At 38.6% G+C, this 15495-nt stretch overlaps 3 protein-coding genes across 4 annotated transcripts; all 3 read left to right on the forward strand.

Moving 5' to 3' along the window:
- The first annotated feature begins 825 nt into the window (after nucleotides 1-825).
- LOC130991717 (F-box protein At5g03100-like) lies at nucleotides 826-2709 on the forward strand. 2 transcript variants are annotated; one of them, XM_057916079.1, is made up of 4 exons: nucleotides 826-1134; nucleotides 1219-1775; nucleotides 2004-2150; nucleotides 2251-2709. In XM_057916079.1, exons 1-4 carry the CDS (start codon nucleotides 909-911, stop codon nucleotides 2521-2523), a joined length of 1203 nt encoding a protein of 400 aa, XP_057772062.1. In that variant the 5' UTR covers nucleotides 826-908; the 3' UTR covers nucleotides 2524-2709. The 2 variants fall into 2 exon arrangements, with proteins under 2 accessions (XP_057772062.1, XP_057772061.1); XM_057916078.1 differs by having other exon boundaries at nucleotides 826-1775.
- A 1300-nt stretch (nucleotides 2710-4009) lies between these two features.
- LOC130991718 (putative FBD-associated F-box protein At3g50710) lies at nucleotides 4010-5643 on the forward strand. The gene is made up of 2 exons (XM_057916080.1): nucleotides 4010-5082; nucleotides 5213-5643. The coding sequence occupies exons 1-2, from the start codon at nucleotides 4078-4080 to the stop codon at nucleotides 5420-5422; spliced, it is 1215 nt and encodes a 404-aa protein (XP_057772063.1). The 5' UTR covers nucleotides 4010-4077; the 3' UTR covers nucleotides 5423-5643.
- A 2133-nt stretch (nucleotides 5644-7776) lies between these two features.
- LOC130993069 (putative F-box protein At1g49610) lies at nucleotides 7777-14429 on the forward strand. Its single transcript, XM_057917791.1, has 4 exons — nucleotides 7777-8118; nucleotides 13802-14047; nucleotides 14306-14358; nucleotides 14423-14429. The coding sequence occupies exons 1-4, from the start codon at nucleotides 7777-7779 to the stop codon at nucleotides 14427-14429; spliced, it is 648 nt and encodes a 215-aa protein (XP_057773774.1).
- The last annotated feature ends 1066 nt before the right edge of the window (nucleotides 14430-15495 follow it).

Genomic DNA, 15495 nt, shown 5'->3' on the forward strand with positions numbered 1-15495 from the left:
ATAAATTGTTTAATTTTGACGCCGATTTCGTTTTCGGTGATAGGAGAAAATGACATGACATCTACGTGGCAAGTAACATATCCTGCATGAAAATAAAATGACAACGAGTACTGAATAGAACGATATAGTTTCAAAGAACATAAAATGACATCGTTTCATTAATTAAAATCAGATTAGATTAATTCTTCATTTTTTTATTTTTTTTTATCATGGTTTTTCTCATGCAAATTAAATGTTTCGTATTCTCTTCTCTTCCCAGTCTTTCTCCTCCGATAGGAAGAAATCATACTAAGAATGACAAAACATCAAACAAATTAAGGGGGTCGAGAATTCAAGGGGAGCCATCGAAATTAAGCACATAATACTTCTAACCGCTCGACGCTGACAACAATAGAACATGCGATCGAGATTTTTGGAAATTCTTGAAGTCTCCTCCTTTGTAGGTTTGTTGCACCGGCATATAATTATGTCGCGTTTGGAACCAAAGGAAAACAACGCAGAAGAAGATGACATGACGCAGAAGTTAGGTTTCCACAGTTCAATTGAATAGATAAATTATCGTTCTTGAATAGGGAAGTCAGAGTACACAACAATACGACTTTGTTTTACTAATCGTTCGGAAAATTAAAAGGTATGTGCCAGTGAGCCACGCAGGCGACATGTCATTTTTAAATTTGTGAGAAATAAAATCGACGTCAAAATTGAACAACTTAAACGGAGGTTATGAATAGAATTTCTACCAAGTTTAAACTTACAACTCTGGAAAGTAACAAAATAAAGGCCCAAAGATTTGGCCCAAATTGAATGCGTCAAAGCTTTTCATGACGACGTTTGGCGGTATAATATGAAAACCCTCCTTCCCCAATTTTGAAAGAAGTGGCTAGTTTTGAGCCCTAGCTACTCAAACAATGGATGAATCGCAGGATTCCGAATCAGGCAGCCTCGATCGACTGAGCGACTTACCCGATGCCTTAATTCTTGAGATTCTCTCGTTGTTGTGGTCGAGAGAGGTTGTTAGGACTACTATTCTCTCGAAACGTTGGAAAGATCTGTGGACCACCGTCCCCCGCTTTGATTTTGATTTTTGTGATGAAGATCCAAACTTTATCCGTGGGGCTCTTGTACAATGGAAAGGTGCCAAGATTCTCAGTTTTAGCATAGGTCTCATTAATAATGATCCTCCTAGTAGTGATATTATCGATTCGTTGCTTCTCTTAGCGATGGAAAAACAAGTGGAAGAGCTAGCTGTATATTTAATGCCTCCTTTGTCGATAGAATACTACGCACCTCGGCGTCTGTGTTCATGCTCGTCGATTACAAGACTATGCCTTTCTTATTGTTCGATGCAAATCGAGGAGAATGTGCAGTGGAATCAACTCATTAGCTTAACATTGGAACATAATGATCCCGTGAAGGTTAGTGCAGTCACCATGAACCGAATCCTTTCAGGTGCTCCTCGCTTGGAACGATTGATTTTGCAGCCTTTAGAAGTTAATGAAAATTTTTATATCCGATCTACTAGTCTGAAGATGCTCGGAATCCTACGTGGTGATTTTGAAGATTCTGTAGTTGATGCAGTTCTGGGAATTTGGGCTCCTAATCTCTTGAATTTTATTCTTGAGGCTCATTTGTATGGTACTTGTTTGTTGGATGTCCCGTCTTTGAGAAAAGCGACTCTTGCTATTGATGATCCGCCGCCTCTTGAAACGTTTGAGCAACTTCTTCGTAGCATCCGCCATGTTAAGAAGCTCACGTTATCAGATGAGTGCATTCAGGTCACTTTAATAATTCTCCACTTTGGAAATTTGATATTCATGTTGATAATTTTTACTATAATTTGAGTTGTTTTGATTGATTCATATCCTATTGAAAAATGTGAGATTAGAGAAATCAAGTAAAGGACCCTTTGGATCTAAGATTCCTTTGGCTTGCTAGACAATTAAGGTAGCAACGCTATGATTATCTGTTTATGACTTGAACATAATGTGATGTTGTATTTGCAGTTACTTCACGAGATGAAGGAGAAAGATATGGTTGTGCAGTTTTCGAATGCTAAGTTTCTAAAAGTCACAACTTGTGAAATCGATAAAATGCTTCATGTTCTTGACATGTTTCCTCAGCTGGTGACTTTATATGCTTCATTCGATAAGGTTTCTCCTTCATTCACTTATTTGGAGTGCTGGATTCTTTTAATTCAATTCTATACTCTTAGGTTTTTTATTTGATTTTGGGGTTTTCGAATTAATTCAGGAGAGCTATAATGATTTCATAGATCCAGAGTTTCATGAAGCAAATGCGACCTTGTTTACTCCTTCTCTGCTCCATCTAAAGACTGTACATATTACTTGGCATCTATGCGACGCCTTAATACTTCGAGCCTTAAAAATAATTTTGGAAAATGCTCAAGTGCTCGGCAAGCTTGTGTTTCGATGGAGAGGAGATCCAGAGATGTTGCCTCGGTTGCGATGCATGGATTCCTGGGCATACTCCGGAACAATAGAGCTCATCCATATGAAATACTAGTATTCATCAATTGGCACTCGCTTTGGTTTTATGCAGTTGGTTTATTAATTTGATGTCTTGCTAGTTTACTTCTTCGCTTTAATTCGACAATCTATCTATTCTTGTTTCGGTTCTTCTCTTTTGTGGCTTGTAGCAATATAGACTATTATAGCAAACTTGACTTGTTATGTTGCTATGAAATAGTTTTCAATCTATCTTAAACTTAATTGTGCTGATGTGCACTATATGTTTATGGTATAAAATACTGTTGTTTAATATGAATTCTACACCTAGAACTCTTTTTCCAAACCTAGCGTCGAGTTGTAGGTGATTGTGATTGAACCTTAGATCTCATTATTCACAGAAGTGAGTCTGTGCTGCTTGAAGGTCCCTTTGGGAACACCAAGCTTATACTTTTAATTGTGTGATCGGTCCATTTTGTCTACCCTAGCTAATTCCTAAACAATTATATCAATAGATTACAAGTATTTAGCCAATAAAATTAATAAAATTTAAATCATTTAAATTAAAATATACATATTTGAAATAAACAAAATTCGAGAAATAAGTTAGTTGGGACACTATTTGCACATAGAATTACATACATAGTAAATAATTATCTTTTGCCATTGAAACGTATACATAGGGGATGGATGAAATAGAGGTTTTATTCAAAAAAAACCAAACCAAAGAAATGAGGGAATCTAAATCTAGACGAAGGATCAAGTCTCATTAAAACCTCTTGTAGTATATTTTATCACCGGAAGCTCTTTAACTAATGAAGAGGAGTTATAGATTAGTCTTTACTTTGCACATCATCAATTAAATTTGTGTTGGGGGATTTTTCTTCCTAGTCTTCAATTCTATTCTATTCACTTTCTTTCCTAGTCCTCAATTCAATGTTTGGGATCTTTGGATTAACATTAACATCGTCTTTTGGGCTAATAATACATTGCAGGGTCGTCAAGTTAGCTCTGGTGAAGAGATTCACATTGCTATGGTTGATGCATGTAACTCGTTGGCGTCTGCTAAGATGAATTTTCCCAGTCCCTCTCTTCTCCATCTAAAGACATTTGAGGCTACTTGGTCTATGTGCGACCCTTCAATAATAGTTCTTGAAAAGATGGTTATTCGACTAAGACGGAATGCATCTCATCGAGAGATTCATTTTGGCACAAGAGAAGGTGCTGAGTATACCGAGATCCTCTCCTACTGCACAAGTCGTAATAAGCTTAGTTCTTGAAAATACCATTGATTTTAGTTACCGGTGCTCCTCTCCAGTGTATTTATCTTTCTCAAATTAAATTTTAACAATAGTTATTGATAAAAAAAAATTTACAATAATTATTTTGTTGATTATAATTATCACTAAAATAATGCAATATGGTCTGACACCGAATAACAAGATGAAGGAACGTTTCTTCGAGAAAGTGGTTATAACCTTTTTTATCTTCTCTCTTCTATAGCATAGTTTACCTATTTACAGTAACAGTAGGGTTTTCACTTTTTCTGTTGATCGAAAACTATTTCAATAAAATCATTTAATCCCAATAATCAGTTTTAAAGAGTGAAACAATGGATGAATGGCACGATCGATTCAGTGAAGAAGCACATATCGGTGAGCTCCACGATCGAGATCGACTCAGTGAAGAAGCAAACATCGGTGAGCTCCATGATCGCGATCGATTCAGTGAGTTACCCAACTCTTTAATTATTGAAATCTTTTCATTGTTGGATATCAAAGATGTTGTTCGGACATCCCTTGTCTCCAAACGTTGGGAAAACCTCTGGTACACCATCCCCTGCCTTGATCTCTTGGAACAAACTCCAAGTTTTATCTCTAGTGTTGTTTCACTATGGAAAGGCCCCAAGATTCTGAAATTCTGCTTATCTTTCCCTCCTTACAATGTGAAACCTTGTAGTGTTATTGATTCATGGCTGCTTTTTGCTATCGAAAAACGAGTGGGAGAGCTTTATTTAGACTTGTCAAATTGGCGAGATCTTAATGCTATCAAAAAACGACTGGGAGAGTGTTTTTCTTATTGGCGAGATCTTGATAGATATAAGAAGGTTGATTATTGCTTACCTCAGCCCTTGTATTCATGCTCGTCGATTACAAAATTAACTCTTGTGAGTTGTAAGCTTAGAATTGAGGATAATGTGCAGTGGAATCAACTCAAGAGTTTAGAAATTACATATCCGGATTGGTTGAGTGGTGATGCCATGAACCAAATTCTTTTGGGTGCTCCTCTGTTGGAAGAGTTGGTTTTGAAGTCTTTCAAAATTGGTGAAAAAGAAAACTTCAATATCCGATCTACTAGTTTGAAGATGCTCAAGATACAAACGGGTTATATTTTGCATGGAACTACAGTGCTGAGAATTTGGGCTCCTAATCTCTTGAATTTTGCTCTTGAGGCTCGTTTTCATGGTACTTGTTTGTTGGATGTCCCGTCTTTGACTCATGCAATTCTTTCTTTGGTGCACAATGGAGATGTAGCAGCACAATTTAAATTGCTTAATCATGTTTTTGGAAGCATCCGCCATGTTGAGAAGGTTACTTTGTCATATTGGTGCTTTGAGGTTTGATTTCTTATATTTTTCTTTAGTTATATTTCTTAATTGTTCATCGTTTTGTAGTCATTTGTAGTATTACGCTTTTACTACATTTCTAGTGCCGTCTTCCAAAATACTCTTTGTTTTACTTTGGCAGATGCTTGTCAAATTCAAGAATAAAGATATGGTTATGCCGTTGTCAAATTCTAAGATTCTAGAGCTCGACTATGTAGATGCCAAATATTTGCTTGATTTGGTAGGGATGATGTTTCCCAAGCTGGAGAGGTTAATCGTTGAACAAGGCAGCAGCAAGGTCGCTCTTTTATATATTCACTTATTGTATATTTTATCACTTGAAGCTCTTTAACTAATGAAGAGGAGTTATAGATTAGTCTTTACTTTGCACATTGATCATCAAATCGTTAAATTTATGTTAGGGGATTTTTATTTCCTAGTCTTCAATTCTATTCTCTGTTCACTTTCTTTCATAGTCTTCAATTCAATGTTTGAGATTTTTGGATTAATATTAACATTGTCTTTTGGGCTAATAATACATTGCAGGGTATTCATGACCCCTATAATGAAGAGGTTCACATTGCTATGGTTGATCCCAGTCCCTCTCTTCTCCATCTAAAGACATTTGAGGCTACTTGGTCTATGTGTGACCCTTCAATAATTCCGTTGATACAAACTCTGTTGGAAAACGCTCCCATACTTGAAAAGATGGTTATACGACTAACACGGGATGCATCTGATATAGAGACATTCATTTTGGCACAACAGAAGGTGATGAGTATGCCGAGATCCTCTCCTACTGCACAAGTCATCATAAGCTTAATTTGATGCATAACTGATAAGTCATCCTCTACTGGAAGTTGTTGACTTGTTAATGTTAAGCCTTTTTTTGGCATTTTTAATAGTTCTTTCTCTGTCGGGTCCGTTTGCTGCGTGTTCTTTTTGGCGTTGTACTGGTTTCTTGCATTTTTTTCTTCTCTTATAGTTGTAATTGACGAGTACTCTTTTTCTTCTCCCTCTGATGAGGTTTTAACGAAGCATCTCCTTTCACTTCCAGGGTTGATAGGTTTTTTCTTTCTTTTTTTCTTATAATAAAATCATATTTCATCTCTGCTAGAAGGTATACTTTGTTTAATTAGAGCAAAGTTGTTGACTTATTATGGGGTCAATTCTCATACCACACAATGTCACAATGTCAATGAGCCTCGAGGTTCAATTCTCATATCAATAGTTTTTGCTAAAACAGCTAAAGTCTGGTTCAATTCTCATACACATCGACAAAATGAAGTAAAGATAAACTGAAAACTAATTCATGTCAGATTGCGTCAAAACAGTAATTGAATTATGTTGCTCAACAGCAGAAACATAACACACAAAACTAAAAACAAGTAATGTTATTGATCAAACTAAGAAACCTCTTTTGATTAATCGATTACATCTTCGATTATAATAACCTCTACAGTTGGGGAGGATCTTGGCAAACTTCGCACCTTCTCTTGTATCATTAGAAACTGCTCGTGATTATCTGTGAAATTTACAAGACGAAACACCATCTTGTGAAGCGAGGGAGCATTTTGCAAGAGAATTCCTATAAATTGAATAATTGAGGGATCACTTTGAAACCAAGTCATAAACTGTATGTAGATGGAGCAGTGAGAGTGAGGGCCTGGGGAATGTCGTCTCAAGACTCTTAAAGATGGAAACACCATCCTGCAAAGTCTATCAAGGAGATGTTAAACCAAACACACTAAGAAAAGCAAAATTGAAATGCATGTACTATCAATTATGGAAAATTAGGTGAATAAGAGAGAAACCTGGCATTTCGATGAAAACTTAACTCCTTAAGCTTAGGAAACATCTCAAGAAGATCGAGGAGATCAAGAAAATGACATGGCATTTACGTGACAAGTAAAATATCGTGCATAGAAATAAACAGACAACGTTTTATGAGTACTGAATAGAACGATATCGTTTCAAAAAGCAGAAAATGACGTCGTTTCGTGAATTAAAATTAGATTAGGTTAATTCTTCATTTTTTTATCATGATTTTTCTCATGCAAATGTTTCGTATTATCTTCTCTTCCCAATTTCTTTCCCCCGATAGGCAGAAATCACACTGAGAATGACAAAACATCAAAAAATTAAGGGGGTCGAGAATTCATGGGGAAACATCGAAATTAAGTACATAATACTAGAGCATGCGACCAGGATTCTTGGGAACTCTTGAAGCCTCTACCTTCGTAGGTTTGTTGCGTTTGGAACCAAAGGAAAACGATGTAGAAGAAGAAGATAACATGACGCAGAAGTTAGGTTTCCACAGGTCAATTGAATAGATAAGTTATCATTCTTGAACAGGGAAGTCAGAGTACAACAATATGACTTTGTTTTACTAGTTGTCCGGCAAATTAAAAGGTATGTGCCGGTGAGCCATGCAAGCGGCATGTCATTTTTTAATTTGGGAAAATGAAATGGGCGTCAAATTTGAACAACTTAAATGGAGGTTATGAATAGAATTTCCCTATAACTAATCCCTTCTACCAAGTTTAAACTTACAACTCTGGAAAGTAACAAAATAAAGGCCCAAAGATTTGGCCCAAATTTAATGCATCAAAGCTTTTCACGACGACGTTTGGCGGTATAATATGAATCCCTCCTTCCCCAAATTTTGAAAGAAGTGGCTAGTTTTGAGCCCTAGCTACTCAAACAATGGATCAATCGCAGGAATCCGAATCAGGCAGCCTCGATCGACTGAGCGACTTACCCGATTCCTTAATTCTTGAGATTCTCTTGCTGTTGTGGGAGATTAGAGATGTTGTTAGGACTACTATTCTCTCTAAACGTTGGAAAGATCTCTGGACCACCGTCCCCCGCTTGGATTTTCATTTTTGTGATGAAGATCCAAACTTTATCCGTGGGGTTCTTGCACAATGGAAAGGTGCCAAGATTCTCAATTTTAGCATAACTTTCATTAGTCATGATCCTCCTAGTAGTGATATTATCGATTCGTTGCTTCTATTAGCCATGGAAAAACAAGTGGCACAGCTAACTGTATGTTTAATACCTCGTATGTCGATAGAATACTATGCACCTCGGCGTTTGTATTCATGCTCGTCGATTACAAGACTATGCCTTTCTTATTGTTCGGTGCAAATCGAGGAGAATGTGCAGTGGAATCAACTCACGAGCTTAACATTGGAACATGCGGATACCGTGAAGGTGAGTGCAGTCACCATGAACCGAATCCTTTCGGGCGCTCCTCGCTTGGAACGATTGATTTTGCGGCCTTTAGAAGTTCATGAAAACTTTTATATCCGATCTACTAGTCTGAAGATGCTGACAAACATGGTTTTCGTACCTCAATATCGCATGAATTGTTGTCATTTTCCCCCATGAATTGATTGCTAATATGTGTTTGTATCCCAATTTTGAGTTTTGTTGAGTTTTAATTCCTTGGTGTAGTTTTGGAGTGATTTCAGGGAAAATCAAGAATTAATTGGAGGATTTTGAAGACATGAGATCGAAGTACGTCTCGAGAGGAATCCGTGAGCGCAAACGGCGACCAAATCCGAGTCCGGACGAGGGAGAACGGAGCAAAACGAGCAGACTGTGCAAAACGCCCAGTACCCCGCGGTCACCACCCGCGGCCGCGGGGTAAGACCGCGGGTCAGCTGTTCCCGACTCAGGAGACACCCGCGGTCACCAACCGCGGCCGCGGGGCGGGACCGCGGGTCCCCTGAGCATCCCCCACGTTTGAAGGCCGCGGACGCGGGCCGTGACCGCGGGAAAAGGGCGGGGCTCCCCCAAATGGACCCCAAACGCGATTTTAGCCTCAAAACTCCATTTTTCTCTTTCTTTCCCCATTCATTTCACCACACACACCCACTTCATCTTCCCCAACTCTCCAATCCCAAACCCTAGCCTCCATTCTCTACCATTTTTTCTCTCTTCCACACACAAAAACAACACCAAAATCAAAGAAAGAAGGGGAAGACTTGGAAAGGAGCTCATCAAGCTACATGATTGAAGATCAAGATTATAGGATTTGTCTATGAATCTCTATCTCTCTATATCTTTATTTATGTTTTCTTATGACTTGAGATTTGCTTTTATTATGAATATGCTTGGCTAAAATCTCTTATCTTAGGGATTAGATTAGATGGATTTGTAATGGATTGATTTCTTTGTTCAATATATATCTTGATTGTGCTTATTGTTATCTTTTCAAGTCTTAGATTTATCTCTTGTATGATTGGTTGGCCACCTTTTGTGCATTTCTAATTTGTGATTTGAATCGGGAGAGGATAATTACAATAGATTAGGAGTTTGATACATATCATCTCAATAAACCGGGAGGTTGAGAGTTGGGTGAGGGCTTGTTGATCTTTTGTGCTCTTGGGAGTTATAGGTTAGAAATTGACCGGGGACGGCAATTATGACCCATAATCTACTGTTTTAGTCGTCCGGGAGGGGGCTAAAACTAGTGGGGAGATCGCCCTAGATAAGTAGGCCATATCAAGATTAATATTGCTTTAGATTGAAGTTCATTACGATCCATCGAAATTTAGTCCCTAGGATAACTTTCATTCGAGTCATTCCCCAATTTATTAACTAAGTTTATCTTGTCGTTATTTTATTTACTTGCTTTATTTAGCTTTGTTTTAGTTCTCAATATCTCTTCATCTTTGGTTTGTCTAAATAGATTGAAAATAACTTATTAATAATATTTAGAAGATTAAATTCACCAATCCTTGTGGAATACGACCTTGCTTCCCTTATATTGCAACTACACCGTATACTTGCGGCGTGGTGAAAATATTAGCGAACAAGTTTTTGGCGCCGTTGCCGGGGATTGGTTGAGTTTTTACTTTTGATATTGTGAAAAGTTGTTTTTATCTAATTTAGATATTGTTTTTATGTTTGTTTATTTATATGTTTATTTGTTTTTGTTAGAGAAAATTGCTCCACAACCGTAAAAGCGGCACCAAAAATGGATGATGGAAGGAATGAGTTGGTAGAGCAACTCCAACTACAATTGGCGTTGATGCAACTTAAGTTGCGTGTTTTGGAAGCCAAAAGAAATTGTAGGCAACCAATGATCCAAAAAGCCTTCCAACCAACACCTTCCTATGGTGACTTTTATGACATGGGGTGCAATGCCATGGAGTGGCAATCACCATTGGAGTATGAGGACCATTTCAATAGTTGGAATTATGAAATTTCTTATTCCACTCAAGAAGGCTTCCAAGGGGGAAATCGATACTATCAAGAGGAGAAATCAAATTCAAAAGACGATCTCCTTCAATGCTTCATAGCTACACAAGCTTGGATAGAAAAAAGTCTAGCAAAATCGGAGGTTATGCTAGAAGAGCAAAGAAGGTCTTTGGCTACCACTATGGAAAATCAAAAGCGAATTGATGATTTGTGCATGGCCATTAGCCTTCAAAATGGAACCTTGTATGAGGAACCAATGCCAATGCTAAGTGAAGAGCCTCAAGAAGTTGAAGAAGAGTATGAAGAAGATGAGGATCAATTCTCCAAACCCCTTGAAGTCGAGAGCCCAACTTTTCCGACACAATCTCTACAATTTCAAAAAGATGAAGATTTCACAAGCTTTAAAGAAAGCAAAGTCAAAAATTTTGTCGATCCTTACCTCGCCACAGGCGATTCTATGAAAGCTTGCTTCTTTCACTTTTATTTATCTTCATCTTTTGATTTTCACTTTGATTTGTCTAATAAGGAATTGTTTGAGTGTGGTGGTACTCTAGATGGTGAACGAGATTACCATGACGCCCGGGATGTCTCAAGAATTGCAAAGCCACCATATTTTTGGGTCGCGGTGGATGGAGCATGCAAATTTGATGAGAAATGGCCACCACCTAAGCCTCCACCTCGTTTGTGAGTACGAGACAAGTAACCATTTTCTCCTTCATCCAAACTTATTTCTCCTTTGTGTGAAATAAGTTTGGGGGGAGGGTGAAGATGGGTTACTTATCTCGTTTATCCGTTGTTTATTTATTTAGTTAGTTTAGTTTTCGAATAATGAGATTTTGTCTCTGTTTTTGAGCTTTTCCTTGTCTTTTGTTTTTGAGCTTGATTGTTGAAAAACATGAGTTGGATGAAATGTGTGTTGGGTTTATGATATGAATGTTGCTTTTGAAAAGAAATTGTGTGTATCACTTGTGGATTATGCATGAAAAGTTTGAACTTGTGACAAGTGATTTAAATGTTTTGCCTCCAAGAACTTGATAATGAGCTTGTAAGATTTGAGCCATTGATTGTCATATTATCACAATCTCATTTTGTTCTTGAGTGTAAATCGATTGAGCATGTATGTTGGTCTCTAGAACTTGCCATGAGTCCTCTCTTGAAAATAAAAGTAGATGTGTTGTTAATATTGAAGTGATTTAAGGCCATCTTTGTTAGCCACTTGACCCCAATTGTGCCAAATTCTCATATGATCCTAGTTTACCCCTTTTGTGCCTTGTAGCCTTTCTTTGAATGAACCAATGATAAAGGGGTAGAACTTAGAGTGTTAGTGGTTGCTTTGATGAAGAAAAAAGTTTGGGAAATGATTGAAATTGCTTATCAAGCTTTGATTGTGTGAAAATCACTAATCCCCTATGAGCTCAAAAAGAAAAAGAAATGAAAATGGATGTGAATAAAAGAGCATAAAGGGGAGTGATTTGCCTTTTGAATCATAGCCATGATAGATATCACTAAGGATGAAAAGATGAAATGTAGGGATTTTGGTTTTTGATTGATAAGAGAAATGGTGAAGTTGATTTGTTCATTGTGATTGATGGATTGTGGGATGAGTCACTTTGCCTAAAAAACTACTCACCTTACCAAAGAGCCCTCATTACAACCCAATGAAAGCCCTTTTTGATCTCTATTTATAACACATTGAAGCATAGAGAGTTAGGACAAATGGCAAGCCTATGGTAGATTGCATGCATTGTTTCGAATTGAGTGTAAACACGTCCATTCTAAACACTTGAGAGTCGAGTGCATCATTGAAACATTCACCTTGTGAGGATTCAAGCTTGGAGGCTATAATGTTGAACTTACTATCACTTGTGACTTCTTGAAATGCATATCTACTTGTGATACACTAGTGAAATATTTTGAAAAAATTGAAGCCCTTGAAATGACACCAATTCATTCTCACATGTTTGTTATCTTTTATTTCTCTTCTCTTTGTTGTTTGGGGACAAACAACGCTTTAAGTTTGGGGGGGTTGACAAACATGGTTTTCGTACCTCAATATCGCATGAATTGTTGTCATTTTCCCCCATGAATTGATTGCTAATATGTGTTTGTATCCCAATTTTGAGTTTTGTTGAGTTTTAATTCCTTGGTGTAGTTTTGGAGTGATTTCAGGGAAAATCAAGAATTAATTGGAGGATTTTGAAGACATGAGATCGAAGTACGTCTCGAGAGGAATCCGTGAGCGCAAACGGCGACCAAATCCGAGTCCGGACGAGGGAGAACGGAGCAAAACGAGCAGACTGTGCAAAACGCCCAGTACCCCCGCGGTCACCACCCGCGGCCGCGGGGTAAGACCGCGGGTCAGCTGTTCCCGACTCAGGAGACACCCGCGGTCACCAACCGCGGCCGCGGGGCGGGACCGCGGGTCCCCTGAGCATCCCCCACGTTTGAAGGCCGCGGACGCGGGCCGTGACCGCGGGAAAAGGGCGGGGCTCCCCCAAATGGACCCCAAACGCGATTTTAGCCTCAAAACTCCATTTTTCTCTTTCTTTCCCCATTCATTTCACCACACACACCCACTTCATCTTCCCCAACTCTCCAATCCCAAACCCTAGCCTCCATTCTCTACCATTTTTTCTCTCTTCCACACACAAAAACAACACCAAAATCAAAGAAAGAAGGGGAAGACTTGGAAAGGAGCTCATCAAGACTACATGATTGAAGATCAAGATTATAGGATTTGTCTATGAATCTCTATCTCTCTATATCTTTATTTATGTTTTCTTATGACTTGAGATTTGCTTTTATTATGAATATGCTTGGCTAAAATCTCTTATCTTAGGGATTAGATTAGATGGATTTGTAATGGATTGATTTCTTTGTTCTATATATATCTTGATTGTGCTTATTGTTATCTTTTCAAGTCCTAGATTTATCTCTTGTATGATTGGTGGCCACCTTTTGTGCATTTCTAATTTGTGATTTGAATCGGGAGAGGATAATTACAATAGATTAGGAGTTTGATACATATCATCTCAATAAACCGGGAGGTTGAGAGTTGGGTGAGGGCTTGTTGATCTTTTGTGCTCTTGGGAGTTATAGGTTAGAAATTGACCGGGGACGGCAATTATGACCCATAATCTACTGTTTTAGTCGTCCGGGAGGGGGCTAAAACTAGTGGGGAGATCGCCCTAGATAAGTAGGCCATATCAAGATTAATATTGCTTTAGATTGAAGTTCATTACGATCCATCGAAATTTAGTCCCTAGGATAACTTTCATTCGAGTCATTCCCCAATTTATTAACTAAGTTTATCTTGTCGTTATTTTATTTACTTGCTTTATTTAGCTTTGTTTTAGTTCTCAATATCTCTTCATCTTTGGTTTGTCTAAATAGATTGAAAATAACTTATTAATAATATTTAGAAGATTAAATTCACCAATCCTTGTGGAATACGACCTTGCTTCCCTTATATTGCAACTACACCGTATACTTGCGGCGTGGTGAAAATATTAGCGAACAGATGCTCGGAATCCTACGTGGTGATTTTGAAGATTCTGTAGTTAATGCAGTTCTGGGAATTTGGGCTCCTAATCTCTTGAATTTTATTCTTGAGGCTCATTTGTATGGTACTTGTTTGTTGGATGTCCCGTCTTTGACTAAAGCGACTCTTATTATTGATGATCCGCCGCCTCTTGAAACGTTTGAGCAACTTCTTCGGAGCATCCGCCATGTTGAGAAGCTCAGATTATCAGATGAGTGCATTCAGGTCACTTCAATAATTCTACACTTTGGAAATTTGATATTGAGTCACCTCTTTGTATGAAAACTGCCCTTTGATAATTTTTACTATACTTTGAGTTGTTTTGATTGATTCATATCCTATTGAAAAGTGTGAGATTAGAGAAATCAAGTAAACGTCGACCCTTTGGATCTAAGATTCTTTTGGCTTGCTAGACAATTAAGGTAGCAATGCTATGATTATCTGTTTGACTTGAACATAATGTGATGTTGTATTAATTTGCAGTTACTTCACGAGATGAAGGAGAAAGATATGGTTGTGCAGTTTTCGAATGCTAAGTTTCTAAGACTCGCAACTTGTGAAATTGATAAAATGCTTCATGTTCTTGACATGTTTCCTCAGCTGGTGACTTTATTGTTGAAAGTAAATCTACAGAAGTCAAGATTAGCAAGCAGCAAAAGTCAGAAAGAGAAGCAGCGTACCTTTATTTATCTGTCAAAGATTTACCACGGATCCCTTAATCATAGGGATCCTGGTAAGACTTTAATATCATGTAATACATTATAAAAGATGATAGAATTCTTCAGAAATTAGGAGCAATACAACATCAAGAGAAATACAATAACAATCATTTGCTTCTCTTTATCTTTCTCTATGCATTATGATAATAGCATGTTTTAACATGGTATCAAAGCAGGTTCAGCAGGTTCAACCATAGGAACTCAGAAACGAATCATCATCGTTCATAATCCAAAACCAAAACCATTCCTAACCAATACACCAAACCAAAACCTCTGTTCTTCATTTCCTGAAAAAAAATGCCAGGAGAGATTGAAGCCATAAACCAAACAGATTCAAATGAATCAATTCAACAAATCCACAGAATGGATCGAACTTACCCAAATCCACTCGACTGGTGTGAAGAAGGGATCAATAAGCACAGAAAACTGATCGGAAATCACCGATTATTTCAGTTCCTCTCCGGATTTGATAGGAGATATGACAGACTTCGTCGGGACATTCTCAAGGAAGTTCCCTCAGCCGAGTCGGCATTCTCAAGAGTGAGATGGGAGGCCGCCCGGCTACAGCCGGCAACCAACCCGGACCCTTCATCATCGGGAGCCATCGGGACCGGGATTGCCACCGTCCACTGCCATACGCCACGGCCGGAAGACGGTTTTCAGCCGACCACCACCGGCAGAGGTCAGCCAAACCGCTCAGGCAGCTCTTCATCGAACTCTCCGAGATATCAAATTCACCGTCAAACAGCAGCGGCAACTCCTCCGCTGCTGCAGCTGCTGCGGCGCGGATCTGATCAACGGCATCGCCACGCCACGGCCAGGCAGCAACATGTCGCTGACCGCCGACGTGTCGGTGAAGAACCCCAACTTCGCGTCATTCCGGTACCCGGAGACGACGTCGGCGCTGTTCTACCGCGGCGCGGCGGTCGGCAAGGCGCGCGGCCCCGCGGGGAG

This window comes from Salvia miltiorrhiza, chromosome 7 (genome assembly GCF_028751815.1).
Source record: "Salvia miltiorrhiza cultivar Shanhuang (shh) chromosome 7, IMPLAD_Smil_shh, whole genome shotgun sequence".
NCBI classification, from domain to species: Eukaryota; Viridiplantae; Streptophyta; class Magnoliopsida; order Lamiales; family Lamiaceae; genus Salvia; species Salvia miltiorrhiza.

Coding starts and splice junctions, on each gene's coding strand:
- LOC130991717 (XM_057916078.1), top strand. CDS start 909: ATGGATGAATCGCAGGATTCCGAATCAGGCAGCCTCGATCGACTGAGC. Junction 1,776..2,003: donor TATCAGATGAGTGCATTCAG/GTCACTTTAATA, acceptor TTGTATTTGCAG/TTACTTCACGAGATGAAGGA. Junction 2,151..2,250: donor TATATGCTTCATTCGATAAG/GTTTCTCCTTCA, acceptor GAATTAATTCAG/GAGAGCTATAATGATTTCAT.
- LOC130991718 (XM_057916080.1), top strand. CDS start 4,078: ATGGATGAATGGCACGATCGATTCAGTGAAGAAGCACATATCGGTGAG. Junction 5,083..5,212: donor TGTCATATTGGTGCTTTGAG/GTTTGATTTCTT, acceptor TTACTTTGGCAG/ATGCTTGTCAAATTCAAGAA.
- LOC130993069 (XM_057917791.1), top strand. CDS start 7,777: ATGGATCAATCGCAGGAATCCGAATCAGGCAGCCTCGATCGACTGAGC. Junction 8,119..13,801: donor AACAAGTGGCACAGCTAACT/GTATGTTTAATA, acceptor ATTAGCGAACAG/ATGCTCGGAATCCTACGTGG. Junction 14,048..14,305: donor TATCAGATGAGTGCATTCAG/GTCACTTCAATA, acceptor ATTAATTTGCAG/TTACTTCACGAGATGAAGGA.